Source organism: Pholis gunnellus (genome assembly GCF_910591455.1).
Source record: "Pholis gunnellus genome assembly, chromosome: 14".
In the NCBI taxonomy this organism is placed as follows: Eukaryota; Metazoa; Chordata; class Actinopteri; order Perciformes; family Pholidae; genus Pholis; species Pholis gunnellus.
This window is the reverse complement of record NC_136541.1, coordinates 8012192-8033145: the sequence shown is the minus strand read 5'-3', so window position 1 is coordinate 8033145 and position 20954 is coordinate 8012192. Positions and strand designations below refer to the sequence as shown.

Here is a 20954-nt window from a genome sequence, read left to right as displayed (position 1 = left end):
TCCCGTGGGTGGGTGTTAACGGTGCTTTCTCCATGAGGTGGCTAACTTTAGCAGCGGCGACGTTAGCCTGTGTTTGATTGAACACGTTGGACTCGTTCCTCCGCCCATCTTCCGGGATGTCTTTTATTTATTGTTGTTTACCTGTCGGCCCGCGTCGCAAAACAAAACCAATTTGCTGAAGGTATTTCTCCCCCAGTCTGAACTGTCCTCATCGACAAAGGATTTACTCTGCCTTTGAGCCGGAATAGTGCTGGGTGGCATTTTATTCCGACTCAGTCATGAGGCTCCGGACTTGGTGTTTTATTTTGACCGCTGTCTGCTTTGTGATGAGCTGTCCTCGAGCGAGCGGAGAGGGTGAGTAACACTGGTTATAACGTTTCATCGTATTTACTATTAAAGCATTTTAATCGTGTCAAATTGTATGAATAAACGGCTGATTGATCTGTACAGATGTTTGTGTAATATACTGAAGATAATATGAATTATGCAAAGAATCCTCAAACGATAAACTGCAGGCTTGCATTTAATCAGACCAATGAATGTGAGGGTATCAATACCAACAATTCTTTAATTGTGCCAAGACACTGGGGAAATGGATCAAATTAAATATTCTTAATTATTATATTGTGCACACTAGTATAACTGATTATCAATACACTACATACAAATGATACACTATTTAGTCAATGCAATTACATTTTACACACACGAGTGTTTAGTATACTAAAAGAATAACTAGTGATGAGTGCAGACATGCTGTTATTCCCCCACTGCAATATTGGCATCGAGATGTTTTTGTTTTGTTAGTGATGTGGAGTTGATAAAGGCACACAGACAGACAGCAACAGTGTTGGAGACGGTCCCCATTGCAGGGGACAAAGGTTAACATTTATCGGCGGTTTGCAGGAACTGTAAACAAAATGTTTTGTGTCCCCCCCCCCTCCAAAAAAAAGTAAGTAGTCTGAGAATTTAGAAGAATTAATTGCCCAGTTATTAAAAAAATGGTGGCTGTGTGAATGGGAGAGCATCGGTTTGTTGCTGTGGTTGGTGCAGGAATGTAACAATAAGCCCTCTTCACAGCTCCTGACAATCCCTTTATGTTCACCGGCCAGCAAGCACCGGGTGATAAGAATGAATGAACATTTGGGATCACCCAGAGACATTTTCACATTTCTCAAAGACCACAATAATCACACACACTGTTGGAATCTGTTACTTTTAAATGAAATATTGGTTCAATGTTTGAAGGAATGTACAGCAAACATGCGAGACCACTCGCTGGGTTTACCGTACACTAAGTGTGCATTTTAAATAGGCCAACAGCAGAGACCAGTCTGGCAAACATGACTCATTGTTCCATAGATTGTTATAGATTGATTTATTGGTGCGTCGCTTGCTTATCAAACTTGGTCTAAAAACAGCTGTTCTTATGGCTACTCTACTGTCAGACCTGCTGAAATAACTGGCTTTGCATAGTTGGAAGAAACAACGCCTTGTGTTCAGTCCATGTGTCATTACTTCGTTTTGAGTTGTGAAATTGACTCTCAAACTATTGCTGAAATAGATGGCAGCCATGTAAATACAAAGACACTCTATCTAAGTAATGCTTAAAAGCTCCACTAAAGGGAATTAATATGTATTTAGCTTCCAGTTATTGAAGTGTGTGATCTATACAAATAGACAGATTTTTGTAATTGTCACTCAATATTTTTCTTCAAGTCTTTACAACAGAGAATGCATTAGTTTCGGTGCACTAATGCAACATATGATAGGCTTTTTATAGATGTTTTTATTCAGATTGTATCTTTCTGAGCAAACATTGCTTCAAAGTTTGTGCTGTCTGACAATAATCTTGACACAAGCACATAAACAATCCTCCTTTTGTACAGTGTAAAGTGTCCCGAGCTATTTTTGAAAAGCGCCTATATAAATAAAATGGATTATTATAGCTTTAAAACTCCTGCTCCTGTAGAAGTGTGTGTGTGTGTGGCTGCAGTTGGATTTAAGAGGCACAGGCTCTCTCACCTTTCATCAGATTTTAGCAGAGGGGCGAATAGAGCGATGTCATCAAACCAGTTTGAGCAAGAATTTTAAGACATAAATCAAAAACAAGTTGTGTAATTGCACTTCACCCCCCCCCCCCTCTTGTGCTCCTCTCAGACTTGAGAGTGAACCACAGAAGGGAAGAGTGCAACCTGGGCCTCACGCTGGCTCATTTCATAAGCTGGACGGACCAGTGTCGCAGTCAGGAAACCATCTGAGCTACTTGTTGGTGACTGGCCAACTCGGCGTGATGGAAAAATTCACTTCATAACGGAAGCTTATATTTAGTGGCAGCGTTGGTTGATTTCATTTCTTTAGCATCAGCTGGCAGTTGACGCTTTTAATGTCAATTTGTTCGTGCAACTGCAAATGTGTCTTTATGTTTTGTTGCAGTTGCGTATTTCATCATTTAAGTTTAGCCCCAGTTTCTGTTTGTGAGAGACGGATGCTCAGCTGTGTTACTCAATAGTACGTGTTACTACACAACAGGCCCAGTGATCTTTGAAAAAGCCAGTAGGTCGTTTTAACATCGCCAACTGCTGTTTTGAGGGCTCAATAATCTCCATCCTATCAATATTTAAGATATTTGAACCCGTTTCTGAAGTGTTTTCTGATAAAGATGTCCGCCGGAAATAACAACTACGCCTCTATTGCCTCAGGCTATCTGACTCTTGAATGGTAAACCATTGGCTCTTTAAGGTACATGGTTTTAGTTTGTGGTTATCTTGTTTGTGGTATTTAATTTAATTTAATATGTTTCATACAAGATAACGTGTACAAAACAAACAAGGAGGATGTCATTTCTGACTATCTGGATAGGAAACAGTTGCAACTTTTGAAACAAGTTATTAAAAATATAGATAATGATGTTTAATCACCTACTGGGTTTTTAAAAAAAAATTACCGGCCATTTTTTATTCTTCCTAAAAACAAACTGATGCTTCCCCCTTGAATCTAACGGATGTACGTAACGGACACAAACAGCGGTTTACTTCCAGCTTGGTGTGGTGCGCGGAGGTCTCAGGTGGTCCGACTGCAGCGTATTGTTGTGCCTTTATAACACATCACTTTATCAGGAGTGTCAAACAGCAGGAGCTCACAGTGAAGCCAGCGGCAGCCTGTTGTCGAGCACCACTCTGGTCAGAGTATAGGTCCTGAAGGCGTGCGGCAACCCGGCGACGGGGTTGTCTTGATTTAAGCCTCCCGACAAGGAAAGCAATTTTAAGGTGATGGAAACTGTCACCCCTCCCACCGCCTCTCCAAAAACACTCCCGAATAACACGACGACATAGAAACGGCCACTGCTGTCTGAAGAACCTGCGTCATGAGCGTGTTTGACATGTACACAAAAGAGTGATCTTTACACTTGTCTCTAATCTAATCCTGGTTGACAAGTTCCTTGTTTGGAACGATATACCGCTTGGAAACGGAGTAAACTAACTGGCACAACTGCCCCGTTTCACTCCGACCACACAGGCGCCTGACAAAGGAAGCCCTGTTGTGTCACATCTTTACCCTTGACACTGTTCGGAGGAAATGTGCTTGTTATTGTTGCTCTCACACTTCAGAGGTAATAATTACCTCACTGCCAACATTGTCAAAGAGAATAATGTGTGTATGAGTGCAGCTTTTTGGCAACTGAATCATCAAATGATCTTTAGTCCGGAGTCATCCAAACAGGATCCACTTCAAACAACCCCAAGAGGGAACTTTGTGGTTGTATTGTCTTTCTCTTCTTCTCTATTTAAAGACCAGGGCCTGGATTACTTTGGTTGAATTGTATTCCCTGGTCTGTTGAGTTGTTTTGTATTGTCAATGGGCTGCACTTGCCGTGTCACCCTTACCTAACAGCTGGCACATTTGATAACCCGCCCTGCCATCGGCTGCACTCTTGAGAGAGAAGGTTGTAGTAATGTCCAAGTCATAACTGCTGTACTATTTCAATCCTGTGCAGTTTAAGTGAGAACAAACTTAATCTTAATTACCTTTTAATTGCAACTGTCAGAATTGAAGTTGGTTTGCCTTTTTGATTTTTCTTTCAGGACAGGTGTTTTGTGTTATATGTCATTACGGCCGCCCCTTCTTATTCCATTAGTCAACCAATCTGTCATTTTGCTCTTAGACGACCACGAGCGACTTATTTCAGAGAAACTAATGAGCAAATCTCTGGTAAACACAAGACTTGAAATGTTGCATTTGTGTGATTCTTTGTAGAGAAACACATCGATTTAGTAGTATGAGTGTTAGTCGACGAGGACAGCCCTATATGTCATCATTTAATTCAGAGAAGAGACTCATTTATTTGTTGTTTTCTGTGTTTTCAGTGTGCCAGTTAGATTTTACAACCCTTCCTCAAAGTGGATTACGTCACTTTGTCAGTTTAGAAGCGGTGAACGTGTATCTCGGTGACCTCGGCGTTTTGTGGATCTGCGGTTGGTTTGAGCCCGGGGTTTAGAAAAACAACAGTACAGCGAAACCTTGAAAAGGGAAGTGTTGCAATCGGTGAGTGCTTGATTTTGGTGCATGCTCATTGAGGCCTCGGTTCTCTCTGAGGCCAAACAATTACACACGCCATCAGTCTTAACTGACTGTGGGTAATCCTCCTCCTCGAGATCAGAAGCGTCCGAGCCTGTTGATGCTTGCAGCTGTAGTGAAAGGACTGTGGGTTTGTACAGTGTGCCGCAGACCGCACAGGACCGGCTCCCTTTAGTGTGGCAATGAACTGTATTTATGTTCACACGTCAGAGTTATAGTTGATATCAATTTATGGCCATCTTGTGACCTAGAGGCTATTTACATCAGGCACTCGCGATGGTATCTATCTGGATGTGTTACGAGGTCAACATGTCATGGTTGCCCCAGTTTTTATACTTGGTTTTAATTATCTGGTCTCATCTGCAACTTCTCGTCTGCATTATTGGACGGAATTGTGACATGAAATTGCAAAAGTAGAGTCACAGAAGTAACTTTTCGTTTACAGTTCAGCTCTAATAAGTCACAAAGATTGTCTGGTTTATGTAAACGCAGCCTAAAAGTTCGAGGATAATGTGCGTTATTTAACTTTTTTTATGTTTATCAACAAATCACTGGCAAGACACAGGCGATAATTAACTTCTTTTGCTTCTCCAATATTACATTTCTGGCTATTTACTGCACCGCTGCGCTGAAACAGTTTTGTTTCTCTCCAATTATTTTGTTTAAAATGTAGATTTATGGTGCTTAAATTGACTTTGGCTAAACAATTCCAAGTCGAGGTCAATTAAGTAGCTTTTTCTCGAGCTTTTTTTCACTTTATCACATTTCACTGTATATCAGCGGATTCATTTAGTTGCAATGGACCTGGTGACATGATATGATTTAATCCACAGCACTTGTTGGCTTAAAGTTGAACATTACTGCTGATGAAGGCTGTGTGATGCACTCAAAAGCTCCAGAAAGAGTTAGTAAGTGGACCTTGAGTGGGGATTGTTTTATCAAACTACTTCCAAGGTTGAGAATGAACTCTGGTGTTTTGCTTTAATTTACTTTTTATTTTCGTCATCATCGTGTCGTTACTACGAGGAACTTTTCACCGGTTATGAAACAGACTCTTAAAGTGTGAACCTGATGCCACTATATCACCTAAAGGGAGTCCGGCAGCTGCGGATCTTTACGACCTAAAGCGATGGAGCTCAACGCTTCAGACCACGAGGGTCCGCCAACATCAACAATTCAACAATCTACTCTTGTTTGGTAGAGAACTCCCCCATCATTATTTTATTATCTCTTTCAATGAAATGGAAGTAATGAACATAAACATGATCATTGCCTCTAATATCGCAATACATATCGCACTTGCAATATCAGTCAAAATAATGGAAGTTTGATATTTCTTCAAAATATTTTAGCCCTAATTTCTCTGCCTTCGGTAAGGCACTTAGATCATCTCTGTGCTCGAGAAGTGCAATACAAAACAGCTTCGTCTTGCTCGTAGGATGATTTAATTGTTGGTCTTGACGTTTTCTTTGTACTTATAGTAATATCGTCACATGGCTCCTTTTTAATTAACCTTAAACGTTCATCTGTCTTAGAGGTGCAGGCTGTGAAAGACTTGGGTCAATACGAATCTGTCGCTCTAATGACTCTAAATTGTTGACTCGGAGCACCGGGGCTGTGTGGAGAGCTGGCCGGGGCACCATGGTAACCTTTTGTCTTTCTCAACTAAACATTTAAAACATCGGAGCATTTAAATTCTGGGATGCACCTGGTTTGTTTTGCCTGAGTTGCGTTGTGCTGAAAGTTCCTATGTTGTGTTTCTACACTAAGCTTTCACACATGGAGAAGTCGGCTCGGCCAGTTCTTTCTCAGCTGCCGCTCTAGAATTCCTCACTTGCTCTCCAGGGCTGCCATTTTCCAGTTTCCAATGTGAGCCACTATCGCTACGGCCGGACTGTATTAGATTCTCTATTGGGAATGTGGTGCTAAAAATACCGGCCTGGCTGAAAGTGTACACTGATAGCAGCCTGGACTTGCCGCCCTGTGATGATTCGCCTTCTCCACGGGGTCACTCGGTACTCTGCTGGTTGACTTTACTGTGACTACAGAACCACCGTCCTCCTCGTATTGAACCCTGCGAGGGCCTCTGTCTGTTAAGTTGTTTTGTTTGAGTGTGTGTGAGGTCTTTTGAGAGAAAGACGGAGGCTCTTTGTAGCCGTAAAACGTGTTTGTTGATTGATCAACGGTCGGCTACATTTGCTGCAGGTTCCTCTTGGCAGTTACTGTCGGTTTGCCCTGAAATGTTTCATTTGGAGGTCGATGTGTTGAAACTTCAGGTTTGTGGCATGCCGTTCATGCTTACGATTCGGCCGTACTGCCAAGACCACAAAGAGAGCTGCAGATATAAATGCAGTTGCAAAAGAGATATGTACTTTTTAACGAGCCAAGTTGCTTTTAATAGCTTGCAGTATAAACCCATGTTAGGACATTTTGTGTGTGTTTTTAAACAAGCCTCAGCGTTGCAGGCTGAATTTTAAGTAACTGCTGCGGAGGGAACGGGCTGGTTAAGGTCACGAGTGAAAAGCTTGTTGTTTGGACACTCCTTGTGTGTGTGTGTGTGTGTGTGTGTGTGTGTGTGTGTGTGTGTGTGTGTGTGTGTGTGTGTGTGTTGGTTGTCTTGTACCGTTATGCAACAGAAGGTGTAAAATGAGCTGCTGCCATAAAGATGTGCACGCCTAGCCGTTGCGCCTCTTCCCCACATGGCTGACCAGTTGTCCTGATGCGCCCAGCCTAGTGGTGGGTCGGTCAGTAAACAAATACAGTCCACTCACCCGGCAGCACACCTCCAGCTGCAGCCGGGACTTGTGAGCTGTAAAAAAATTGGGGCCTGGAATGTACCACATCGCGCCCGCGAAGGAAAACATCTTTATGACCGTCATTACTTGTGTTATGCCACACAAAGCACACGCTCAAGAGCGCGGCTGATTTTCCGAACAGAGAGGATATCCTCATTACTGTCAGCTCTCCACATACAAAACCCCGTTAATATAATGGTGTTCATTGTTTTTATACCGGAGGTGAAAGTGGCTACAGTCGATATTCATCTAGAGCTAAAACAATAGGCTCATGAATCAATTAGTTGAAAAGAAAACTATTCATCAAGTATTTTGAGTGTTGATCAAGTCATTTCTACAAGCAAAAAGGCTAATGTGCTGCATCTGGCTTTCCAGATGTGGGGATTTGCCGTTCTTCTCTGTTTCATATCATTAAATGGGATATTATTGAGTTTTTAGCTGTTAGTTAGAAGACAACTTGTGCTCGGCTTTGTTCACTATTGTCTGATATCCAATAGATACTCATTAAAAAGAATATTGACAGCTCGGCATTGATCACTTGTATCACTGTGATACAGTATAATTTAAAATATTCCAGACGGTGGAAATGTTACTCCTCCTGTATAATAAAGGAATTTCTCATCAAACTTGTGTGTCTGGGTGAGGACTGACAAAGCCACAAATCTACTGGTGCAATACGTGACCATCAGTGCTTGCGCTCCTCTCCCAGACAAATATTTTTAATGCATTAGCTCGTGTTTTTCATGGTCTCGAGTTACAGAAGTAACTCCACAAATCAACTCGGCGTAACCAAGGATGAGCACAGCCTCACTCTGATGACAGCGGTCCATATTTGACAGTGGCTCACAGCCAGATATGTGGTTGCTAAACAAAATGTCAGCGAAGATGGTCTGGTCTTCATCACAGTCAGAGACACAACCACATATTTATCAGTTAAATATCCACTCTAATTATCAAGAGAACTATTTATTTTTCTCTCTCTTTGAGACCATGTTTGACTTCTTTAACCCCGTTTTTCCAGTTTACAGAGCAGACATCTTGCCTCATGCATCAGTCATGTTCAGCAGTTGGAATCTGCCAACAGCACAACAAGATAAATTGTCTTTGGGAAATCTTTTTATTGTTAGTGTCTGGGAATCATAAGATTTGTTATTCATGTTGCAATATTACTTAGTTACCCGTAACATTTTACTGTACATCTCGGCCGTTCCTCATAAAGTTGTTTTGAGGCTCGTTTTTACTTGTTTTGTGAGTCATACATTTGGTTTCTAAAGAACCTATTCCTTTTATGTCTTTTCAGTTTGTCCAAGCAAGGACATCCGCAACAATGTGAACAACCTACGCACGCTAGAGAACTGCACTGTTATCGATGGCCACCTGAAGATCCTACTCATGTTCAGGACCAAGCCCGAGGACTTCCGAGGCCTCAGTTTCCCCAAACTCACAGTGGTCACCGACTACCTGCTGCTCTTCAGGGTTTACGGCATGGAGACCCTCAGCGATCTCTTCCCCAACCTAACCGTCATCAGAGGCAACAACCTGTTCTTCAACTACGCCCTCGTGATGTTCGAGATGCTCCAGCTGCGAGAGATCGGCCTCCATAGCTTGATGAACATCACCCGGGGAGCCGTGAGAATCGAGAAGAACCCAGATCTCTGCTATCTGTCCACTCTGGACTGGTCCAAGATCCTTGACTCGGTGGAAGACAACTACATCATGGCCAACAAGAACGACCGAGAGTGTGGAGACGTGTGTCCGGGGGTGGCCATCGGAAAGACCACCTGCCAGACCACCACCATCAACGGACACTTCAGTGAACGCTGCTGGACTCAGAACCACTGTCAAAGAAGTAAGCAGTCTGTTGTTATTACTTTCTTGTGATTATTTGTGGTGGAACTGGAGTCATGCGAACAAACGGCAATAATAATCCAGCACCATCATACCCCGAACATGTCAGACACTTTTTATAACATTCATTGTGGAAAGAATGGTGAAAATAATTACCCACTGGATGGAAGGCAGCAGTTTATAATGCTACATAAACGTTTCATGGCTTGAATTGACTTTAATGGAAGCCACTGCATCTTTTTCTAATCAAATCTTGTTTTTAGTTACTCTACTGCTGCCTTACCATCTCTTATCGTCCTTATAAGTTACTGATAAGACTGCCTTCCACAAATTTTATGAGTAACTGAAATGTTTCCCTCTGATAGCCATCGTGATATGACGACTGGGCTAATTCTAAATTTAATATTATTAAATGACTTAATCTTTGTCTCTGAGAATTATATTTTATATATTATTATTATTATTATTATTATTATTATAACTAATTCAATAACTGTCCGGCGACGCCCGGAGTCACACACTTTGAGTTTCAAAGCTGCTCTTCAAAAACCAATGGGTGGCGTCACGGAGACAACGTCCATATTTATACCGTCTATCTTTGCAACCAGCAGAGTCGCCCCCTAATGGCTATTTAAAAAGAATGCAAGTTTAAAGTACTTCGCATTGGCTTCACTTTTCACAAACAGTTTTGTTCCATATTTGTCACAGTTCGGTCTTTATATTATGTGTAGTTGTAATGCTAAATCACTACATCTTAAACATTTACACACTTGTATTACATGAGAAAATGTATCCAACACTTAGATTAGAACGATTTTTTAAATAACTATTACTTTATTGTCCAAGTAGCAGCTCCTTGTGTAGTTCTTCTCGGCTACCTTCCGTCAACACATCATTATTTCCACTCCCCTTTGCCTTTTGCCACACGTCCAACCGCTCTAACATTTACAGAATTCAACTCTCCAATTTGGATCAAATAAAAGCACACGAGGGTCCGTGTTTGAAACCAAAGTAGTTCTTTGTTTTCGTCAGAATGAATAATGACTTGCAGCCTAAAAGTCAGTTGTGTCCCCTTTTTGTCTTGAAATGTCAGAGCTGTGTCATGTGCTCAGGTTTAGGTATGTAGGCCAAGTCCTGTGTAAATTCAGCTTGAACTGTACTCTAATGTGATGCAACACCTCACCAGTTAGTCTTTGAATGTTTACTCTCAATAGACTGCAGTGTTGTCATTGCTCATGACGTGTGGAGGAGGTAAAGGAGATGTTAGATATCATGGCTCATTGTTCCAGCTCAGCTGCGACATGGGCGACTCTGCGCTCCGGCTTTTTACTGTAAAATGACAAGCCCGCCCATTTCACACTGCCAAAGAGTTCAAGTTCGAGCGCTGGGAAGAATCTTGCGCATGGGTGCTGTCTGAACACCTTGGCTCGCACCATTACGCAACACGGCATGCATTAGTCCAACAGCTCTTTTGAAGGAGTTTCCCCGTACATGTCTGCTTTCTTCAGGCTCTTAGCAATGTTTGTTTGGCGTGGCGGCTACAGTTACAGTTTCTGTTGAGCTGAGCGAGCTCCATTATTATGCTATTCAGGCCTCTTACCGCCGAAGAGTGGTTTTTTAAATAGTTTTTCTACTAATGACTGTGCTTGAGGTGATTGCTCATAGTCATCACAAATCCTTGGAAGACATTTGCAGAACAGACCCAGAAGGCCTTTTGCCAAATTGTGGTGAATGTTCAAAAGGAAGTGTTGTATAAAGAAAAAAGCAGAGTTGATTTCCTACTTATGTGCCATTATCTGATGATGAATCACGAAGAGCGAACGTTGACTGGTGAGCCCTGATCTCCGGTCACGGGTCTGTATTGTGCACGAGCAGTGCCTGTGGTCTTGTGGTCTGAGACCTGCGGTTTATTGCCTACTTTCACTAAAGCATGAAAAGATCTGTTGAGCCCTAGTTAGAACCACAGGGCCGAGTGCAAAGCATTGAGTGTCCCCTTCAGATGAAGTCTGTTACTGTGTTTATAGACCTACGGAAGTTCTAACAGTAAGCTAACCTCAGGCATTCTTTATATATATCTTCTTCTGGTCTCACATCTGCTGTTGTTGTTGTGACTCAGATTATTTTTATTTTTCATACATGCATGTATAAACAAACATAGACGCTGGATCTTATTGCAAAGGCAGCATTTTAGCAGTATAGATCTCACTCAGATAGAGAATGGTGCCCGTCGCATTCTTTTTGTCTGTCAGCTCTCTTGATATCAAATAACAACGGAGTTGTGTGATGCAAAGTGTCGGCAGCTGTGAAGCGATGCGAGTGCCAGAGGTGACTGCTGGTCACACACTTTCAGTAGTCGGTACACCAACAGGAAACAAAGCCGCAGAACCACGAGGCTTGGCTTGAATCCCATGTTTCGTATCACAACCCATTTCCCTTCCCTGCTTCTATAACAAGAGTCATTTGAGTTTCTCTCTTAATCCAATCACATACAAGACATCGTCCCGGGAAGCATAATAATCTCATAATTTGCTTTTAACTCCTCCAGAATTTTGCTCAAATCAATTTTTGGGAGTTTATCTAAGATGAATGTGAGACACTCGCATCAGACATTGATGCAAAACAAGCTTTAATAACAGAGCTTGAGCACTTACTGTGCATTGTAGAGGGCGGTTCTGTTGTGTTGTGTTGTCACAAATGACTTATAGCGCTCATCATATCATTATTACTTCAACCACTAGTCGACACTGGACGACATGTTCTAACTGGTTGGAAGAGTTAGCGTGATGTCATTTTGGCCGACAGCCCGTGTCCTTGAGGGTCTTTGCGGACCGTACGCGTAGACTGCTGACTGCACATTTGTGAGCGTGCTCATGAATACGAACATCTAATGGAGTATAAACAGAATCATGTGCTCCACGCTCTCCGTCCTTTAGTTGGTGTCTGCGTTCATTTTGGAGTATGTCAGGGCCTTATAATGTTAATCCAAAACATATCAAGGACTTTTGTTGTTACTGGCATCAATCAATAGTTGTGAAACCTCTTCTTCTGTGTCTAGTTCTTAATACATGAAGTCTGTTATAAACACATGTTTAAATAGGTTTCAAAACAAAGCAAGCCTTTATTTCCCTTTTTACAAATTGAGTTTAAACTTGCTGGCGTGAAGGGAAATATTACAGTTGAGTCTATTTACTTGTAATCTGATATTTGAAGATAATAGGGTATTGATTATGTTTTGGTAATGGCTGTCATGTGGCACGGCTGCTTTGGCCGATAGGACGACAGCCAAGCTCCTGAAAGCGGCTGGCAGCTGAACATATTGGCTGTGACTCAATAAGAAATCAGGGGCTTCCCGTTGGGATGTTATCTTTTTCCACTGCGGAGCTGTGCTGACAGAATGTCCATCTGTCCATCAAAGTTAACTTTCATTCAGCATGCTTTCTTTTCTAATTTTTGGGGCATTTTATGTCTTCATTAGAGAGCCTCCATTAGAGAGGTGTGCAGGAAATGAGAGGAGAAAGAGAGATGGGGATTGACGATTGGTGCTTCATGGTCGGCACGATAAAACCACTCGGCCTTCAACAGTGCCCCTAACCCCGCTCAGCCAACAGGCTTCTTCCGATTCAGATTTGGGGGAAATGCCATTTGAAGAACAAAGTAGTTTCTTTTTAGGATTGTGCATATCATTTCGATTACTGTGAAATGAAATCCAGTGTTTTTTTTCCATATTTACATTTATAAGAAATTCTGAGAACACATTTTTTCAGGAAAAATGCTTTTACAGTCATTTTTCAACTTTGTTGTAAAAGTCTTCTTCACTACAATTTACCTTTTTAATCTTGATTTGATTCTTTTGCAATCAAAGCCAGCTTGTGTTTGTGGCAGCTTGTAGTTTGCAGTGCTCTCACTAAGCCCAGAGAGATATCAATTGCCCAGGTGGCCAGTATTTTACACACATGGAATACATTGATATTGATCTTAATTATCTACCCTCTCCCGGAGATGAGACACCCGGGGGGGGGGGGGGGGGGGGGGTAGCTTTCACCTCTGTTTGCAACATCTGTCACTTATTCAATAAGCTCCCATAAGGTGGAGAACAGCAGGAGAAGCCTCAACTTCTGATTTGGTTTGGCACGGTCCACACATGTAGCATGTAGCCTGTTGGCAGAGGGAGACCACTGTGAGCTTCATGCAGGCTGTCACAAATGGAGTATTCCTATGAATCACATTTCAGCCAGGTCAGGTGAGGACTCGCTGCCGGACCTTTCTTGATATGGATATTCCAAATTTACTCTTGGCTCACATGTCTGTCGACCAATCACAAGATGGACTTGGAGATTTGTCAGGATCAGTGTGTGTGTGTGTGTGTGTAGTGGCAACACAGACATGGCTTATAAATCACACGGGAATAACCCTGGCTGCGTGCGTGTGTGCGCGTGTGTGCGCGCGTGTGCGCGCGTGTGCGCGTGTGTGCGCGTGTGTGTGCGTGTGTGTGTGTGTGGACAGAGTGGACGGCTATTGTTTAGTCGTGTTGCCAGGAAACGGGAGAGTAACACTGTGGTGTAATCGTGGATAAGAACACATCAGTCATTCACCCAGGCTGTATCACAAGGAAAAGCGAGGTCACCAGTCTCTACGGGGGTGAGGAAGGTGAGGAGGGGTGAGTGGGTTTGGGGTGGGGTGGGGTGGGTTGGGGTGGGGGGGGGGAGTCCCGCCTCACCGTTGACCCTCGGCTCGCCTCCCGCACGAAACGGCCGGCGCTGGCGCCACGATCCTGTTCCACACCGAACAATGTCGGTCGCAGAAGTTCACGGAGAGTTTTTTCCAATTGTTTCCTGTCTTTGTTGGTCTGCTTCCTCTCCGAGGTTATGAATGTCCACGGGGGGTCGAGGGGGTCGCCTCAGTAGCGGCAGACAGTTTTATGACACCAAAATACTGACGGGTGACCCGCGTGGGTCAGCAAGGCAGGAAAGAGGACACATTTAGCTGCTAGTAAAGCTGTCTGCGGAGAAATAGGAGGATATTGTTACTAAGCTTTATTATTTTGAGATGGAAGTGACCCCTGGCGTGACAAAACATGAAGAAAACCATAATTTTATCATATTGTGCTTGTGATATTGACATGCCTGTATATCTGCCAACGATGTACGGCGTCTTCGTTGTCTCTCTGACATTGAGAGTCGGTGGGTTTTCTGTGTTCGTAGCCTTAAAAACATGAACTGTGTTTGAAAGCCAAGCCAGCCTGGTCCCTCTCCCATCACATTAATCATTCCTTCTGTATCTATTTTTGCCATGGCTTCCTCATTCCTTCAGTCTCCTCTTCTATATGATATTATACCCTGAAGCTTAAATCTGCAGCTCTCTGCACGTTGTTGCTTTTCACTGCAGCGGAAAGTAAATTCCAATGTTTTGGAACCAAAACAAGGATGATAGAAAATCTAGACTTGTGAAGTTTATGTTTATGCTGAAAGTGTCCTCAAACCACCAGCCAAGACAAAGTGCAAAATATATTTTCTGTCTCCTCAATACGGACTGCTGTGATCGTCAATTATAATATATACTGTACGTGCACATATTTTCTTAGTGGATTATGGGACCGAACGAAGCATTACAACCCCAGCTTCATGTTTGTATTCATTTCCTTTCTTTATTTGTTTCCACTGTGCAGAGGCTTCCGAACAAACATTCAGCTTGTCTGTGAGCCATTTGTCTTCCATCTTTGTTTGTCTTTGCTTGCATCAGATTAATGCTTCTTTCTTTTTATTACGAGAGTTTTAAGTACTGGTAATAGTGCAGTGCCCTCGGAAGAGCCGTTTGCAGCGTTCTCGAGAACGGTTCATCTCTCGATGACTCCAGGGAAGTGAAGAAGAGTTTAAATTGCAACGTTAGAATATCCAGCAGCCAGCAGCCAAAAGTGAACTGCAGTCACTGAGCTGCAGCCGTCGACGACATGCTCAGCTCTGTCCGCAGAGCCCTGAAGTCCCGCCCCCTCTGCTGCACAGATCGCTATTTATTCAAAGTTTATTCATGTTGAACATGGCGCGTGTCCATGTTGCAAGTCGACACTGCGCATCAACAATACACCCGCCAAGTGTGAAGTAGATCGGATCCACGATTCTGGAGATATGCATAAGGACACACATACACACGTGTACAGACAGAGATCCCTTGCTTCATATAACAAGTGAAACATTTGAATGAAAGTTTGACCCAAAGACGAGTGAAAATTGTTAACGAATAATAACAAAAAGGTTGAATTATAAAGGTCTTGAGATGACATTTAAAACACTCCACAGAGCAAGAAAATAAAGCCGCTGTGCTGACGTTGATATTTATATTAGCAAAGTGGCATGACTTGAAATACACACCCTCTGTTTATTACCCCCTACTCGTGTAATTGTGTAGATTACGACGCGTATATAGTGACCTTATAACCTAATTAGTAAACTTATTTTGTTGTATGAATTCTATCACAAAACTTTGGTTTGTTATCATCCTTGAAAATAGAAAAGGGAATCAGACAGATGCGTATAAATCCAGCCTTGACAGTCTACTCTCTTCATGGTTCAGTATGCAGAGTGCTATTCTACAAGCCTAAATCCAGAATGCTCTCGGACCCCCCACACACACACACACACACACACACACACACACACACACACACACACACACACACACACACACACACACCATGAGTCCTTTCCTTTGAGCTGACTTAACTGCTCTGGCACTCAGTCTTGTGGAGCTGCACCCTGCGAACCCTCTCCGCTCAGCTCCTGGAGCCATTCCCATGGAATCCCAGACATGTCAGGCATTCGTTAAAGCTGGGCCGACAAGCGTTTCTTCGCCGCTGTATGCGCTCACATCAGACCCACAGGAAAATGTTTTTTAATCCACTCTCACAAGTTACACGAGCCTGTGATCCAGATCTTTTATATAAGTTTATTTTGTTATTTTTGTATTAAACAGGGTTTGTATTATTTGGGAAAGTAATTTTGTGTTGCCGGGGAAATCTGTTTTAGCTGTACCAAATTTATTTTCCTTTGTATGCTGTGTTGCAAAAATATCGCCATTGTTTAATATTGTAACACCTCACTCCATGAAGTGTGACTGATGCGTCAGAGCGAGGCCTTCATATTTCTTTTGGAGAAAGGAGAAACATTATGTAATGGTGCTCTTGAAGATGTTTTGTGAAAAGTAGTTAATTCAGGGAGTCGGCTGTCATTGATCTTGGCGTCTTTGAGAGTGTTTTTCCCGCAGTACAAGGAAAGCCGAACAGAAAATCTATTGTAAACATGTTGAAGTAGAAAATGGAACTAGAAGTGTACATCCAAAACTTAAAAGAGTATATTTTGCAACTTGTATAACTTCCACTGTTATGCTGCTTTTTGATTTCTTCCATTTGTGTTATTAATCTGCTTTATCCTTTTTGATCCTTTTTTTTTTTTAACCTTTCCATCGTGAGTCCCACATTGTTAGGAATCGGTGGAGTACTATTTGTTGAGTTCTCTTAAGAGGATTCCTCTCAGTCTGAATCACTCGTCATGTTTACTTCCCAGATTTTCTTTTCATCCACATAATCTGTTGTCGGCACTGCTGAACAACAATGAAAACATGCACTCGAAAGACACAAGCGTCAACAGTAAAAAATAACATATTTCTTCAAATTATCCAAAGAGCAGCAGTACCTGTGCTGTAGTCGCTTGGATAAGATATAATTTGCATTCATGACGTGAATGCCACATAAATGGTTTTGATGTTATGACGAGTCGTCACAGAGCTGGTGATTGTTTCGGCCTGACACTGGAAGGAAATGAAGATTCAAGGCCGAGGCGTGCGTCATTAGCCTGTAGAGCAGGCGGCGTAATTGCACATCACTGAGTGCTCAGTCTTTATCATTTCTATTCCAGTCACGGGCCGACTGGATATCCTGCCTTCCGATGACAGGCAGGGCCGCATTAAAAAAAATAGTGTTTTTCCATGTTGTTCGTGTGTTTTTGTTCTATTAACGGAGGCCGGGGCCAGTTAATGAAATTGTTTACGTTTCCTGTTGCTGCCGGAGTCATCTCTGAACCTGCTGCTGGGTCAGACCAGCTGACAAGTGGTTCGTGCTGGAAACATTTGGAACCTTTTCTCTATGACGTACTTCATTTTGCTTTAATTTGAATGCAATTGAACAGTTTGTCTTTTGGTTTTCACTTGTAGATGTAGTTCTTGTGATAACTAAATCTCAGTCTAGGTGAATCTCAGATCCTGCTTCTGCTGTTTCTTGGTTTAAGTGCTGCAACTAGCAGAAATGTTTCATTATCAATTAATCAATTAATAGATTACATGTTAACTTCCTAAAATGTCCAAAACAGCAATAAATGCCCATCTCAATTTCCCAGAGCCCCAGGTGATTTTGACAGCTAATGGATTTCAGCTCTTTTAACCATTTAATAAATATTTGATTATTAGTAATTACCCTCAACTTGTATAAAGCCTAAACTCAGAGATGCGAGATGTTAATCTGGATTGTCTTCAGTCAACAAAGCCTGGGGCTGTTAGAGTCACTGTCAATGCAATGTAATTATAGAGAATTTAGCATTGTAGCATTTGCCCAATGTCCCCGTCCCGAGTCAAAGTCAACACCCCGACGAGAACGTCCTGATCTCGATGAACTGATTCATTATTGATTTAATCCATCCATCTTCATTCGCTGCCATCTCGTTCTTATTAAAGGTATAGAGGGAGCTGCAGTAGGCAGAGACATGTTTTGAAAGTGGGGAGGAAACCAGCAGCCATCTCTGTATTAATGACATCGGGGCAGAGAGCAGTAATTACTCTAAAGCTCGGTTTAAACGCGCAGTTAGTGAAGCCAAAAATGACGTAATCACGGCCTGCGCGTGGTGTGCGAAGGCTCCGCAAGCGGTCCCGGCGCTTTGTCGTGCACCTCTGAAATGTTGTAACTTTGTGTGTGCGCAAGCAGAGCTTTTCAGACATGACTTCCTCCAATAGTTCACTGATAAAAGCACTATTAACATGTCAATGATGGCAAATTCTTTTTTTGATGCTTTAGAACAGAGATCGCCGTCTTCAAGGACACTTTATTTGTTCTTCTTTGGATTCTTCTCTTCTGGGCCTTCAGCTAAAAAAAACTCCTTTCATAAGAAACTAAATACTACCCTCATCATAGCCGTGGAATTTTAATTACCAACCAGCGCACAACCGCGTTCCCATTTTCTGGGGTCTAATATGATCTTGACGCAAAAAGCCCGATTATGCTCCCGTTTCATCACTGCCAAAAAAAGGGAACTTGGAAAAACTCACCACAAAATGATTTTTGGGAGGATTGTGGTTAATGACGAGTACGGAGGCTCTCGATTTTAGGCAGCAAGCCTTTAGTTTAGTTTAGAGTACTGTGAAGTGTGGATCTCCTTGCCTGTATAAATACAATTACTAAATATACTACAGTCCAATACTAAAGGCTTCCTGGTGTGCATTTTGATGTTTGTAGAAACAACAAACATTTAAATAGATAACTCTCCATACAGTGTGGTTGCAGACAGCAGACAAGGAGCTGTTTATGTATTGTATGAGTCATTCCTTGCAAGCAATGTGGATTCTTTCTGCCTTTTCCACACCCCACGTTGTTCTGTTTCTTCACCTCCCATTTCCAAGATGGCATCTCCCTGACGGGGTGTGTTATTCTCTGTCACACAGGGGCCCTGAGTTGTGTCGGCTTGTTGCTGATGTTTGTTTCAGGCTCGGAGGATCGAGCATCTCATGGTGTGGCTCTGCTGATGAGATAAAGAGCATTATTTCCCAGCCTTCATGTGATCCCGCTGCACTTTGCACAAAAAGAACGCGTGACAAGAGATCAGACTGACCGGTGTGCCAGAGGAACCGGAGTAATATGGATAAGGAGTTCAAACAGGCGATACGAGCATTCAAGACTCAAGACTTTTAAAAGGAATATGTAGCTTGAATGTAAACAGACATAAGTCCAACTGGCGACCCAGCACTCGTCTCCCAAAAATCCCATTGATTTATTGTTGTCGGGTGATTTTACGCCGTCCAAATGGAAGATAAGTAGCGGAGATGCTGACAAGAGCAAACTCAAGCTGCGCATAACTAATTGACACATTGAGAAAAGACCTCTGCTCTTCATGGACGGCGCTAGCTGAAGGGTCTATAATGAGTGTAAAGAAAGTGGGCCCTTATTTAGAGATTTGCATGTTTTAAGGAAAGAGCGACAAACTCACCCGAAACAGTCTCCTCACTCTGGGGAGATCAAAGATGGCTTGGGGGGGGGGGGGGGACCTTGAAAACCTTTTTGACAAGCACACAAGAAACGAGTCTGTCTGCTTCAGTGTGGTCACTGTTGTTGATATTACAGAAGCCTGTCTGATGTTGAGTAATACCGCTTATTTAGGATCAACTACAATCATTGATTTTAACTCTGCAGCCAAGTCCGTTGTTGGCCAAGTGAACTGTACAAATTTGTTGGACAGCGAGTGGATTGTTTTGGTGCTTCAGGAAAGAAGTTGCCCTTTTGGCACTTTTTGAAGTCACGGGAATTAATCGATCCACATTTACTCTTTTTTTTTTTCCCACTGGTGCCTCTGGCAAAAACAAAAATCCGACATGTAACATTTGCATTGTTGCAACTGACAATCTATTATTATTATTATTATCTACTCGGATTGAAAAGTATAAAAATAAATAAAAATGCCCATCAAGTTCTGAAGAAAAGTCTTTCAAAATGTTTTGTCCAGCCACCAGATCAGAATCTAAAGATATGTAATTTAAAATGATATAAAGCAGAAAGCCATTGCACTGAAGAAGCTTGAACCAGATACAGTTTAGATAAAGGATAACGGGATTAAACGGTTATGAAAATAGTTTCCAACAAATGTTCTGCTTGTTGATCTGTTAACTAATCGATTAATAGACCAATGAAATGTCAATAAAATGAAAAATACCCATTACAAGTTGTGAGAGATATTGTTGAACTTCAATATTTGAGACAATATTTGAACTTCCTCCTTGATAATACAGATGAAACGCTTAATCGACAGTCAAACCACTAATTGTTTCAGCTTTAATGCAATGTTTTATATCTGAACAGGACTGTGTGGTTTCTCTACATTAGAGGTTGACCAAAATATAGTCATCACTGAACAATAATTAACTGCCCGTTGCAACATTTAATGGATTGTTGCTCAAAAAGCATCCACTTTGAAGTAAAACATTTTAATCAGACATAATATACTAGACATTGGGCAGAAAAAAAAGATGAACAAAGTGTCTTAAGTACGTACATTTTATCATTATTTATTTGAGTTTGTAGAACTCTGTAAAAAGTGCTAATGAGTTGAGAACATGATGAGACATGATGCATCATGGGAGGCGTTCTAACATAACATGATTGTCTCAGCGCGAGTTTGAACCCATTTATGGCTGAAAGCACCACGTTTCTCTCAACGAGGACTTCTGAATAACAAGATTTTCCTGGAGCGCTGTGTTCATCCGAATGTCAAGATTTATGTGCATGACCCAAAAAGAAAAAATCAGAAGTATTTAATAGGAACTACTTGTGCTTTAGATTAGTAGAAAAGCAGTCGAACCCGCACTTGTGCTGCTGCCTGATTGGCTGTGAGGGGAGCGGGAGGGACACAAAGGGTTAAACTATGCAGGCTGTCTTCCTTGGAGATGTGAGAGGCCTTTTGAATGGCTAGCTTCTACGGCTAGCCA

General features: G+C 42.2%; 1 protein-coding gene across 1 annotated transcript in view; it reads left to right on the top strand.

Moving 5' to 3' along the window:
• Positions 1-20954, top strand: part of insra (insulin receptor a) — a 44954-nt gene continuing 24000 nt past the window's right edge. The window contains exons 1-2 of the mRNA XM_079172826.1: positions 1-354; positions 8674-9222. Coding sequence (XP_079028952.1) covers positions 279-354; positions 8674-9222 — 625 coding nt within the window. The 5' untranslated portion in view covers positions 1-278. The remainder of the gene's footprint in view (positions 355-8673; positions 9223-20954) is intronic.